Source organism: Lissotriton helveticus, chromosome 1_1 (genome assembly GCF_964261635.1).
Source record: "Lissotriton helveticus chromosome 1_1, aLisHel1.1, whole genome shotgun sequence".
NCBI lineage: Eukaryota > Metazoa > Chordata > Amphibia > Caudata > Salamandridae > Lissotriton > Lissotriton helveticus.
In genome coordinates, this window is record NC_136057.1 from 1,458,652,163 (window position 1) to 1,458,664,791 (window position 12,629).

The 12,629-nt window shown below is 45.7% G+C and overlaps 1 protein-coding gene across 1 annotated transcript in view; it reads right to left on the bottom strand.

Annotated features, from left to right (window-relative positions):
* The window catches only part of TAMALIN (trafficking regulator and scaffold protein tamalin), a 43,030-nt gene that overhangs the window by 11,611 nt on the left and 18,790 nt on the right, over positions 1 to 12,629 (bottom strand). Inside the window, exons 2-4 of the mRNA XM_078686029.1 lie at positions 8,158 to 8,207; positions 3,932 to 3,986; positions 1,812 to 1,914 (exon numbers count right to left, since the gene is read on the bottom strand). Coding sequence (XP_078542155.1) covers positions 1,812 to 1,914; positions 3,932 to 3,986; positions 8,158 to 8,207 — 208 coding nt within the window. The remainder of the gene's footprint in view (positions 1 to 1,811; positions 1,915 to 3,931; positions 3,987 to 8,157; positions 8,208 to 12,629) is intronic.

Below are 12,629 nucleotides of genomic sequence, written 5' to 3' on the forward strand. Positions count from 1 at the left end.
AAGACACCCCATGGGAGCAGTCGCTGTTCGAAGAAGCTCCTACCCACAGCACGGAAAGGAGGAGTCTGTCAAGCAGTCACTGTTCAAGACTAGAGGTGGGCGGAATTTGCGTAAATGCTCTATGCAAAGTTCTGCGAAACAGGAAAAAAAAAAAAAAAAGCCGCGAACACGCGGAATCGCTTGTTCGCAATGCTTTTTTCCTGTTCGCGACCGCTGTTTGCGTGCTCGGGGAGAAACATCTTGCGAAACACGCATTTTGAGAACGCGAATAAGCAAATAATTCCGCAAAGATGTGGAATGCAGAATTTTGGGCAAATTTGCGTTCTCCGCGGAACGCGAAATTACCCAAATTCCACGAGCGGAACGGAATTTACTGCCCAGGCCTATTCAAGGCCTATTCAAGACCCAGTATATACGCCGGGCAGTGCTGATCAAGCGCTCAGCCTCGGAGGTAACCAGGGAATACTGTGGAAAAACTGATAGATTCAGACGATGCGCCTTAACCATTAGCATAGTAGAGCTTTCGTAATCTGGTACTCCTGTACATGCTTCAGGGATCCATTGACAGGTCCTGTATGGTCGTATAGTTGTGCCTGGACAGTGTATATATTTGTAAAATGTGCAGTTTAGTAATGGTTTATGCTGGTGAACATGCAAGTAAAAGGAGTTACATCCTGCTAGATAGGTCTGTGGTGCGTCAGGTGCTTGGATGTCTACGCTCTTAGCTGTTTTTGTTCAGCTGGGTTGCTTGTCGTAAATAGCCCAACCTATGCAGATGGTTTCTAGACAGCATTGCTAGCCAGGTAAATTGCCATGAAGGTGGCCAGATGGTGTGGTAGGTTTAGGCAAAGTTTATCTGACTGGTTTTAAGATGTCTGATGATGTGGCTCGAGTGGTGTGGCGTGGCGGCAGTGCTTTGCCAAATATAGGACCCAAATGCTGTGTTGTGCCCATCAGTCGGTCAGAAGAGCAGTGAGAAAGGGTTCTCTACAGGGAAAGATTCAAACCCTACGGTACTTGTAGCATACAATAATGGATCAGCCTTTATTGGGACTTGTAACCAATATGGCTTGCACAACATACTCAAGTTCACTGTTTATAAGTACCACCCCTCCCGCAAGACACTGGTGCTGCTCTGTGAGACAGCCCTCAACTTATAACAAGGTAGCACATTTCCCGTAACCATTTGAAAGCAATTTATATATACATTCCTCATAAGGGTAGACTTACATCAAAACAAATGAGATATGACACAGACCTTATAAACTCATACAACGAAGTCTCATCACAAAAATCAAGTGTCCATAGAACACCCTCATGCGGTTCAACAACAACAAACACAAGGTGACTGCACGTCTTATGCAGCAGCTTATATTTGCCCTGGGGTGAACTGATCAGCATCATATTTGACGTAACTCATACTAGAAGCCCTATAGAAGAAGAAGAAGATCCTTCAAAGACTGCGTAATGATATCTAAATGTGTTCTGATATTCATGTTTTGATCCATATGTTCCTATAGTGCGGATCAGTTATTGCAGATTACAAGTAGGTGAAGGTTCAATCTTTCCCTGTAGTACTGTTTTTGGATGTTCAGAGCCTTTTTCTTTAGGGTTATTCGGGCTCCACCTAATAATAGTATACATCTACGCATGAGGGTGTCATAAGCGTGGTCTTGAGTGCGCTGCGTGAAGCACAAAAACACCTCTAAATTACAGGAGGGGACAATGAAGTGTAGGTCAAAGATAAAAAGCTTGACTTTAACAACTTCCATTGTCTGTAAGCTTATAAGCATGCAAGGGCGCAAACTCACCCATTTTGAGTCCTGCGAGCTGAGCTGGGCTGGGCTCATGAACACGGCACACAAAGGTGAACATTTCCACCGTATTCTTGTCCTGATGGTGCAGGCCATACGTCTGAAACATAAGCCAAGAGACATCATACACTGAGGTCCATAGCCACTTCATGCCACACACCACACGAACCAATGAGGGGAACAGTTACACACATGTGGAAACTGAGAGACTAATACATACCCACATTTGAAATATATGAATGATTGAATCAATATTAGCCTTATAAAGCACAAACTTTGCCCGAAGGCGTAAAGCCGCTGCAGACATGGACATCAAACGGAAGTATATGTAGAGCTCATACTGAGGAACTGGTAAAGAGCCAGGTCTTAAAACCTTGCGGACAAGAGAGTGAGACACTTGACCAGAAATTGAGGAGGGGAGGGACACAAGTTAGGCCAGGGTTTGGAGGACGCAATCTGAAACAGGCCAGAGCATGGAATACAATCCCCGAGTCCCCTCCATCTGCAGCTCTTGACCATTCTCAAGCCTTTATTCCGGTTACAAGTAAAGACCTTTACAGCAAAACAGCTTTTGGTAAAATATGGACTCTAAATCAGAGACTACCAAAATCTTGACTCCACAAAAATATCTCCAAACAAAAATGCTGTTCTGCACCTGCCACGCAATATACTAGTACTGGAGTTAGACTTGATACTTGGCCCAGCACTTAAATGCGAGGGATGGTAGTTTGGATGGACTTGGGATGTAAACACAGGTTTTTTATTTTTTAATTTTTTAAGGGGAACTATTTATGAGAGGTCTAAGCTATGGTAGTCTGTATTTTGAACTCCCGTTTTCTATTTTTGTATAGGAATAATGTATGCAATTTTCTCGGTAAATAATTTATCGGGCCTTTAGCAGCTTTTATTTGAAGTCTATTTTCTATTTTTCCTGGGGAATACTTTATACAAGGATCAAGTTCTTCTGGCAGTCTGCGTTTTGGAGTCTATTTTAAGATGCACAGTGGGAACTCACAAGCCACCCCTGACAACTGAAGTGCACCTCATGGCCCACAATCCCTTGTAACCACATCAGAGACGCCCACCACCCCAAACCATAGGCACCAGTTTAAAGGGGCTTGTGGGGATCAGGCCCCACCAACAATTTATAATAAGAGCCCAAGAATTGGGCCAGGACCCTTCACCTCATCTACTGGCCAGAAATGATGTGGCCCATGTATTGCCGGGCACCTGTTTCCCTTTGAGACTCGGCATGTAAGAGTTATCAACATTGCCACTAGCACAGAGGTGGGATGCCAGAGGCAAGGCTGCAGCTCCAAGCAGTCATTTTTCAGACTGTCTGCACCCAAGCATTATAACATTCAAGGCAAAACAAAACTGCCCATATTTAAATGCACCAGCGAGCAGAACCCCTGGTTTTAAAACGTAATTTCGACTCATTCAGTCAACTCCGCAATACGTGGAAAATATGCATGTAACTTACAATAGGTCAAATAATAGAACCGTTCTTAAACATTTCCATTTGGGAGAGTATTTACTTATTTTTTTTGTATAGCGCTCAAAAAAATAAAATCAGGCGGCCCGTTCAAGGCACCAACAGAAACAAAACATGATCATAAACCTCGGATATCCCTGCATGTGATCTACACATAAAAATAAGCCCTATAAATCGTATATTTACTTGCATTTATAATACAATATTCTACATTTGTACCTCATCTTAAACTTTAAAGGGAGTGCTCAGTGAGGTTGTGACAGTTCTTCCAATGATGAAATGACCTTGATGCACATTTCAAACGCTAATTTTATCACACATGTTTTTTTCTGGAACTTGGCCCCGGCTTTCAGGGCTCAAAAGATTGTGTGTCCAGCACCGGTTGGCGCTACACACATTGGTTAAATACGTCGCTTATTTATTGTACAGGACTCAGGGCGAGTTCTTTCACTCCCTGACTTTTCCACTGAGCGCCGTGCATTGGAGTCGAGCAGGGCAGGTCGACATTTACTATAGCGCTAATCAAATGAACCGGGCCCCGCCTATAATATGGTGAACCTGCTTCCAGCCCGGCCCAGTTCCTTAACCCCCCCTAAGAGGAACGGGCAAGGACAACACTCACCTGAATCTCAAACCCAAAGGTCTCATCGTCCTTCCGCTCCAGGGTGAGAACTCTCCTGAAAAGCAAACAAAGGCTTGTTAGCAAACCAGACAAGGGCCCCCGGCCGCGATGTAAATGGATTAATCCAGTTTCAGCCATAACATGATAACTCGAGCACGAACACATCCAAATCCTCCTCGAAATAGGGGGGGGGGGGGGTGTCTCACCTGCAGGGACAGTAAGCATTAACCGCCGGGCGTTATTCACCGGGCTGCAGCCTGTCGAGGCTTTGGCCAAGCTACTAGTGCCAGCACTTGTTTCTGAAGGCGGGGCCGGGAGGACAGACCTACTGTGCACAAACGAGCACTAATGAAGGCGCACCATCGAGACTGCAATGCATTGAGGTGCAAGGGAATACATACCGTTCATCCATAAAATATCGACATTTGAAAAAGTCACAGAGTCCAGCCAATCACTTTTTATCGGTTCTATGGGAGGATAGACGTCTGTTCTAACTACGGCTCTAGGTAGCTTAAGGGAAGTGTGTGGGGTAGGGGGTAAGTTACACATAAGGGTTATCGAAGTTTATTTCTTGTCACATACTCCTAATTTTTGTAGTGTATATTTTTTAACATTTGTTTTCCTTTTTGATTTTTTCTTTTTTTAAACTTGCAATCTACTTTTTTTGTAGACTAGCTCGCCCACATTTTCAACCGATAGATACAGTTATTGACGATACAAGGAACAAAGACTGGAGCAGACAAGCCCTGGCAAGAGTTGGGGCCCACTTGCAAGCAAGAGTGAGAGTTAAAGGTTACTCTTGTTCGTGTGTCACGAAGGGCGTTATTTCTCCTGTTCCGGGTCACAAGGGGCAGAGTTACTGGACTCCCGCTCCCAAGAGGGTAGTCATGTCTCCTCCTTGTGCGTAAAGATGGACAATTGTCCTCCTGTGCCTATGTGCACAAGTGAAGCCCACGACCCGTGTGGCCTTGCTTCTACAAGTGTGGACTAGTGCGTTCCAGGTATGCATTTGTCCGGGCTCTTTGCCGTAATGGCCTATATGTCCCATTCGGAAGCATCCTTCCCGACACTGTATTGTGGCGGGGGCACATTTACCTTGCACAGGGTCTCGAAAAAGCACCATTTTGCCTTCATTACCCAATGCTGTAGTTGTCCCAGTACATTAATGATGAACTACAACATTCCTGCTGGTTCATGTTAGTCAAGGTTACCATGGCAAAATATGTGGGCCTGGAGTGATTTCTTAGTTCTCCTCATGTAGTTTATTAGATAAACACAGTTTCCAATGTAGTAATATTTTATATGCACAATATATATCTGTAGATGAGCCGATGCCAAGACTGGGTAGAAAAGGTTGCCCTTTAGACCGAGATTCAGTAGGAGTTGGTGAGTAGGTGCCCCGGATACCAAGGCAGGAGGCAAGCGCATTGGAACACATGCTAAGAATACGTGCCCTACGGACGGAGGGCGGTGCACAGGCACCTAGCCGCTCACTCACAGCCATGGTCAAGGCAACTTCGGATAAGGTGGTCCTGGGGCCCGAAGAGGACTAAGCAAACATGCCTTTGTGGCAGAGGCTGGGTAGGCTGGATTGGCATGGGGGCCAAATGTAAGGGTATGGTCCACGAGAATAGGGACAGGGTAGTGACACTACCCTGCCTCGATCTTTGTGGCATGTCGAGTCTGGGATGTAGGCAGGGAAGGAGGGCAATCCTTGGGACCCAGGCAGGGAACAAAAGACTGCCATGATGACAGAACATGTTGTAAGAGTTGGTGCCCTACGGACAGAGGCAGACAGGGTAAAGTAGGACAGTTGCCCTGTGGGCCGAGGGTAGGCCCGTGAACTCTGGGGCTACCGACAGGATAGAGGTGCTCACCTCAGGAACCAAGAGAAGGCTGTTGTCTTGGGGACAGCAGCAATTTAGGAGGTTCTTCCTTGGAAGACACACAGACTATGAAGTCCCACCCAATGAACAGGGTCACTGTATGTGTGATGTTCTGCAGAGGGAGGGGAGGTGCACACACTCCCTTGGGTCAGAGGCGGAGCAGGAGGGGTTTACCTGTGGACAAGTTGCCCTGAAAAAGGAGGCAGTTTATAGGTAACCCTGAAAGAGATGCTCGGGGAGGGGGGGGGGGGGGGAAGACCCTGTGCAGGAAACTCTGCAGAAAGAAAATACACCTTCCACAAATTAACAGATGCGCTGCAACAGCATCATTCGTAACATCGGATGATCTGCAGCACTGGTAAGGTATTAACCCACCTGAATAGAACATCTTATCTGCAAAACCCTGTAACCAAGATCCATAGATTTGTACTTCTATCCCTTGGCGAAATGCGTCAAAAGTACATAAGCGCCTAATCATCCATACTGCTTAAAGCTCTACATGTTGATGTACAGACCACTGAAGTTTCGTCCTGAAGAAGGTGGAAGTATGAACGAAGAAGCCACCGAAACGTGCTTGGACCGTTTAGATCCATTGGATGCTAACCAGCAGGGTTAAAATAAGATAAAAGACACAAGCAGTTAACAATGTTGGATTATGCATAAAGGCCAGGATCACATGTTTTTAATGTGATGCTAGGTAGGATTCTGAAGGTATGAATGCTCGATTGTGTGATGTGAGGGCCTATATTTTCTTAGGTGAATCACAGATCATCATCTATTGTGCTAAATACTGAAAGCGCACACAATTAGGTATTTGTCATATTCATGCATTCTAATTTACTCTGGAACCAAATATATGTTTTTGCTAACCAAATTTTGAATGAGGTTCAGGAAAATGTAAAGTAGAAGAAATGCAGGTGGTGGGGGCCTCTCTTGTTTACATTTACAGGCACGTGCCTGGGAGGCGACAGGGTAACAGGGGTCGCCCAGGGGTCAGCCCCTGCTCCGCCGTTATGGCTTCACGCCCTCAGTTAGCAGGGATTGTAAAGATGTCGCCGTTTCCGACGGTTGGGGAGGAGGGCGGGCCTTGAGCGGGAAGCGGCTCCGGCTCCACGAGGCAGATGTTCGGCAGGAGCGGGTGGCGCCAGGTCGCCCACTCATCTATCAATTATTTACCAGGGGAGCCGCTCGCCATGGGTGTGGTGCCCTCCCGGCACCTGCTGCTCACCCACCTGCTCACCATCCAGCCCCTCCCCTGCCTGCCCTCCTGGTCTTCTAGTACAGAGCTCTGACCCCTTCGGGTAAAGTTGGCGCTATATAAAATGGCATTAAATAATAAATGATCGTCCGCCCCTACACACGCGGCTCTCATCACTCAGAGGGAAAGTTAACACTACGTGCCGTGAGCCCGCGAATGATGCCCTCTGCGGTGCCCATTCCCGGGGCCCCAGGACTGCCACCGTTCCGGGGGGCCAGGCATCTCCCCTATTGTAAGGTGAACTCCCAGGCAGCTGCATGCTTTCATTGGCACAGGTGCCAAACGCTCCTTCGCCCATCTGAAGGTGCCAAGGAGATCTTAGCGCAACTTCCGTTATGCCAGGGCGAACTTGTATCATTTTGCCATTTTGCATTGCAGACTACCCATGATACACATTTTTGTGCAACTTTTATCCGCAGGAGACTGGTTCGAGTAGAACGTGTCTCACCGAGACATTTTCCCCTAGAAGCAGTCTTGTGCAGTATCTTGCAGTGGCTTTTTTTGTGAGAAGCATATTTTCCCTGAGAAGCAATGTATGATATTGTTGAAAAGTACTTTGCACAAAACGCTAAATCTTGCACACAAAAAACACGTATGTCGTGATTATTTTTTGGGCATGTTCATCCAAATTATTTTAAAGACAAGCTGTAAAATGGCAGATAATAATAGTGACTCTCCAGTCCTTTTATGATCACAAAAACTATGGCTGTCCTGATCACTCCAAATCACAAGGGAACCCAGTTTCCAGTCTTTGACTAAGTTTTAACAAATCCTTATTTCTGGACGGTCACAGCCCATGGGGTCTGCAAGACTAAAACAATACCGTAAGGGAAAGAGAGGCTGAAAAGGAGAATCCCTTATGAGGAAACCCTACAAAATGTAAACAATGCGCGCAGCCAATCAATGTTAAAACGTTTATAATTGAAAATTATGTACACAAATAGGAATCCTTCACAGAACTCACGTCGGGTGGCAACTGGGCTGCAGCACTTAGTTATAGATCCTGATAAAATGGGCCCAATAAACTTTTAAAATACAATATGCTTTAACTCCATTCAATACCGAGTGGTTTGGGTGTTTACCTGTGGCCCTCAGGAGACTCACTGAGCGACTTGCATCTGGAAGAAGTACCCTGGGGGAGAGGGAAACAAAACCAAAAACATTAGACGCCGATGATGAGAAAAACGAAACAGACGATCTAAAGTCGCCACAGCCCTGTACATAGACTGAGCTCCCGCCCCAAAACGTTCCTGCTACATGCGAGTATAAAAGGCTCCACGTCACCATGATACCATTCCAACAGGAGTGCAGTCTGGGACCTGTAGTGGAATTACTGTCCATTGAACCAACTGGACTTGCAAAGGTGGTAAGAATGTGCAGCGAAACAAAGGCAGAGGAGTGGGGAGGTGTGTCCCTGTGAGATGATCATGGCTGTAAGGTGCAGCCTGGTTAGAGTTACCCATCCAACCTTTTACTTTACTCAATAGAGAGAGGTCAATGAGCCCCCCACCCCAGCTTATATTTCCAAAGTACCCACAAAAAAGAAGACTTTTTAATCACCCAATTGCATGGTTTAAAGAACACGTTACACATAACATTTCACATACACCCAACAGAGCACGGGCGCAACACCGTTGACTGTTTCACTACTACACCAACTATCGACAGTCCTCATGACACAGAGTATGTTAGAACATTTTACATACACCCACCTCCATGGATATGCTTTATAATCCAACACATGACCCCAAAATATGGTAGTTCGTTTTTTAAAGAAAACACAAAACATAGTTTAGTAGGCAAATCCTCCCTCATGAAAGTTCAACACAACTGAGTCGTGCAGTCTCAGAGACACTGTAGGATTTGTAAACCAATAAAAGAGCCACTCAGCAACATCTTGCCACACAAACGTTATATACCTGCTCCATGAAGAAAATAAATGGCCTCTCGCCAGCTAACATGACCACTTGTGGCCTCCCTGCAATCGAACAGTGATCAATCTTTACACAACAGGCACACCAAGCACTAAAGCTGTATCAGCACTCACTATCCAACTGAGACGCTGGTCTGTAAACGCCCCGTGCTCCGAGCCCACACGAATGACAGACTAGCACTAAACAAAGACTGATGACACAACTGATAAACCAGATATGATTGGTAGATGCTTTGGAAGTCTTGTTCACTCATTAGGGTGGCATTCTGCATAAGTGACATACTCCTCATATCTCCCCCCACGCCCTTGGTAGTTGGGGTCCAGATCTACTCTAGCTCAAGACATTTCTTCCTATTTTGCCCCACAGAGACTCTGAGAATCACCCCCTCACCTAGAGGAGTACCCACTTTTGTCTTGGCTGAAGTAGGACACCTGTCCAGCAAGCCAGTGACTGAATAAACACTGGATCGGTCAGGCCTGTGAGCTGAAGAGCCCACACCTCGACAGGTCAGGGTGAACCCGACAGCTCTTTCCTGCCGGCACCAAAGGGAAAGTTCTGTCTGGCCGGATCCATCTTGTGTGCCAGCCTGAGAGAGAGCTTGTGTGTGGACCAGAAGCATCTCCAACACAATAACACATGGGATGGAATGTCAGTGACCTGGGCCGGCATTAGGACAGTGCGACCGAACTGGGTGCTGACCTGTGGAGGGGGGGGCGCTGTGTTTAGCAATAGCTTATGATTGTAGAACTGAGGAACACTTTTGCTGGGTGTTTGTGAGAGAATCAGGAGGAAGTCATGAGTGCGCCAAACATGATTGTTGCACTAGGCGCCACCAGCGCTAAAGCCGGCCCCGTCAGTGACCACATATGGAATCATCAGGACGAGTATATTAAGGAGCAGCAGGAACCACAGCCGCAATAGGAGTATGAAGCAGTATCTGGAACCGTCAGGGTCAGGATCTCAAGAAGTGGCAGGAACTCCAGGACAGAGTATCTAGAAGGCTTAACCGTACTAATCTGGGCGGGTAAGGGGACAATGTTAAATATAATCATTTTAAAAGACTGCTAGGCTCTCGTTCATGCCTCACTTGTGCTGTGGCTCAAGTACATCAGAGAGAGCTTAACAAGCATGGGGAGAGGAGATCACTTTACTAACCCGGACCGGACAACCAAGAGAGACTTGAACCTTATTGATGGTAAGGACCATTGTTTCTCTTATCGCAATTTACCCAGGTCCTGTACCTATTGGGTTGCCCCATTTTTGAAAATTGAACCTTATAAAGGCAGCCTTTTATGTGCAGCGGGCCATGACAAGGGAAGAACAGGAGCTCATGAAGCCTAGTGTACGCCGCTTTGTCATGATAAAAACCACCCAGATGGCAGAGCTGTACCTACTGGTGTTCATAAACTCATATGAGAGATTTCTGCTGAAGAAGTTTCGGTTTGAACCTTTTCGCCTCCTCCTTGCCCACCCCAGGGGTCAGAGTAAGGGCCAACGTTTGCCGTCCTGTGGCTGCGCTGGTCAATCTCCACAGGACACCATTCATTTTATGATGTTTTGCAGTTTTTATGACACTCCTAGAAAGTCCTTCCTAATTCAGAATCTGTAAACGGCTAATTTTAGGCAAGTGGGCCCAGCTTTTATTTTTTTACAAATGCTGACAGGTAGCACTGTCTTTTATGTACTCAACTTTTTAAAATATGCTATCAGGCTCAGGTCTAGTTGTGATTAACCAGCTTGCTCCCGTTATGCCTTTTATGGTATCATGTATTATATATGATCTTGCTCTTCTGTATGTCATATCCTCAGAGCTGTGTTTTACTGTATGGATCTTTATTGAATTGCTGTATTGGTATAGTATGCGTGATATTGGAGCCATTGAATCTTTGCATTTCCACTGTCACAAGTTATTTCTAAACGCCGGCTGATCCCTGTGAGGATTTTTTTTTTAATCAGACATTATTATAATAATATATTTTAACATGTGCTTTCATGGTTTTAATATCTGAAACCGAATAAAGATTATTTGAATTGATTAACTGTACAGTCACAAGCACCAAGGAGTATTCTGCACATATTATTCCCAATATCAAGAGGTGTTGGCACATTGGGCTCAGGAATATATGTTATCGACCTCTATAGGACTCGTATAGTACTCAACACACAGTGTACAAGAGGGTGCAAACGGTTCTGCTTGTACTGCAAGAGGCACACAAATTGCTTGACTGTATATTGTGCTTTGAATTCACAAATGTTCTAAGTATGTGGTGGCAAAACCGAGCACAACATGAGTGCAGTTAAAGGAAGAAAGTTACTTTGTGTTTTTTTTTTTAACATAATGCGTAACTCCAGTAACCAAATTATATGAAATAATGGAGCAATTCACAGAAAAGGGAGAAGAAAACGGAGAAATTACCATAAAAGTGAACATTTTAATGATTTCTGGAAAGCAGTAGGCTAATTACTGAGAAAAGCTTTTTTCTGGAGCCCCAGGGCAGATGGTGGGTGACTGGGCTAAGATTGTTTAAATCAAAGGAGCTTATCACTGGTGTCCTGGGGAGGAACTTAATTACTAGATACAAAACTGAGAGCCAAGTGAACCCCCTTTACCACTTGACCCTTGGACTATCAAAGTCGAGCACTAAAATAGGTGGTGTGCGATTAGAGATTCAGAACTCAAACTAACAAGTCAATAATGCAATGTCAATCCAGCGATTAATCTTTTGAAAAGAAAAAAGTACTTTACTTAAATCTCACACAACAGCGTAACACTGTACATAAATAGTTCAGAAGCAATAAGGTGTGTAATAGATTTACAGCAGGAGGCAGCCTGGGCTTCGCCTTTGGATCCCCTTGCATGATGCTACTTGCAACCACTATCTAACCAGGAGTCTCTTGGTCACCCCACAGTAGTTTGTTAGAAGTCCTGGGATATGGGGTACATATGACAGGGGTCAGTTTCGGCTAAAGCCCGCCTTGGCTGTTGTAGTGATGCCGGATCAGCTCCACCGTAGTCTGGCTCCACTGTGGTGCACAGTACGTCTCGCTGTTAAGTGGTTCATGGGGGTTCGCTACTCAGCCCCTAGTAAGCAGGACCGCCTCCGGATAGCCACTGTATGTCTTGTATACATGGTGTCTCCATGAGCCCCATAAAAACAGCTCTGGAGTCCTGGTTCTCACACCTCGGTGAATCTTGCAGTTTGGGAAATCTTCCTCGATCTTATACTCAAAGCCCACCACCCACACAGCGAGGTGTCCACCTCCTAGAAATTCTTTTCTCTGTGCATTCGTTTCCCATTAATGCAGCTCTCCTCTGGCACTTTGGCTCGACTCCTTCTTGGAATGCGATCCGATTCCTTCCAGCACCTCACACATCATGCACTTTCCATCGATTGAGATTAAGACAATTCTCTTAACTGATATGTGAACTTGGTCAGGCAGGAATGTAATTCACATTGTGTCATCAAGGTCCAGCATCTCAGGAAGAACTGGGTGCCATCAGCAAGAGTGAAATGTTAGGCCTTCAGCACAGATAACGTTGCATCTGTACCTGTGAAGCACATGTTCACCACCTGGTGCATCTTGCCACTGATTAACAGATGTTTAGGGTTAGCCAACTC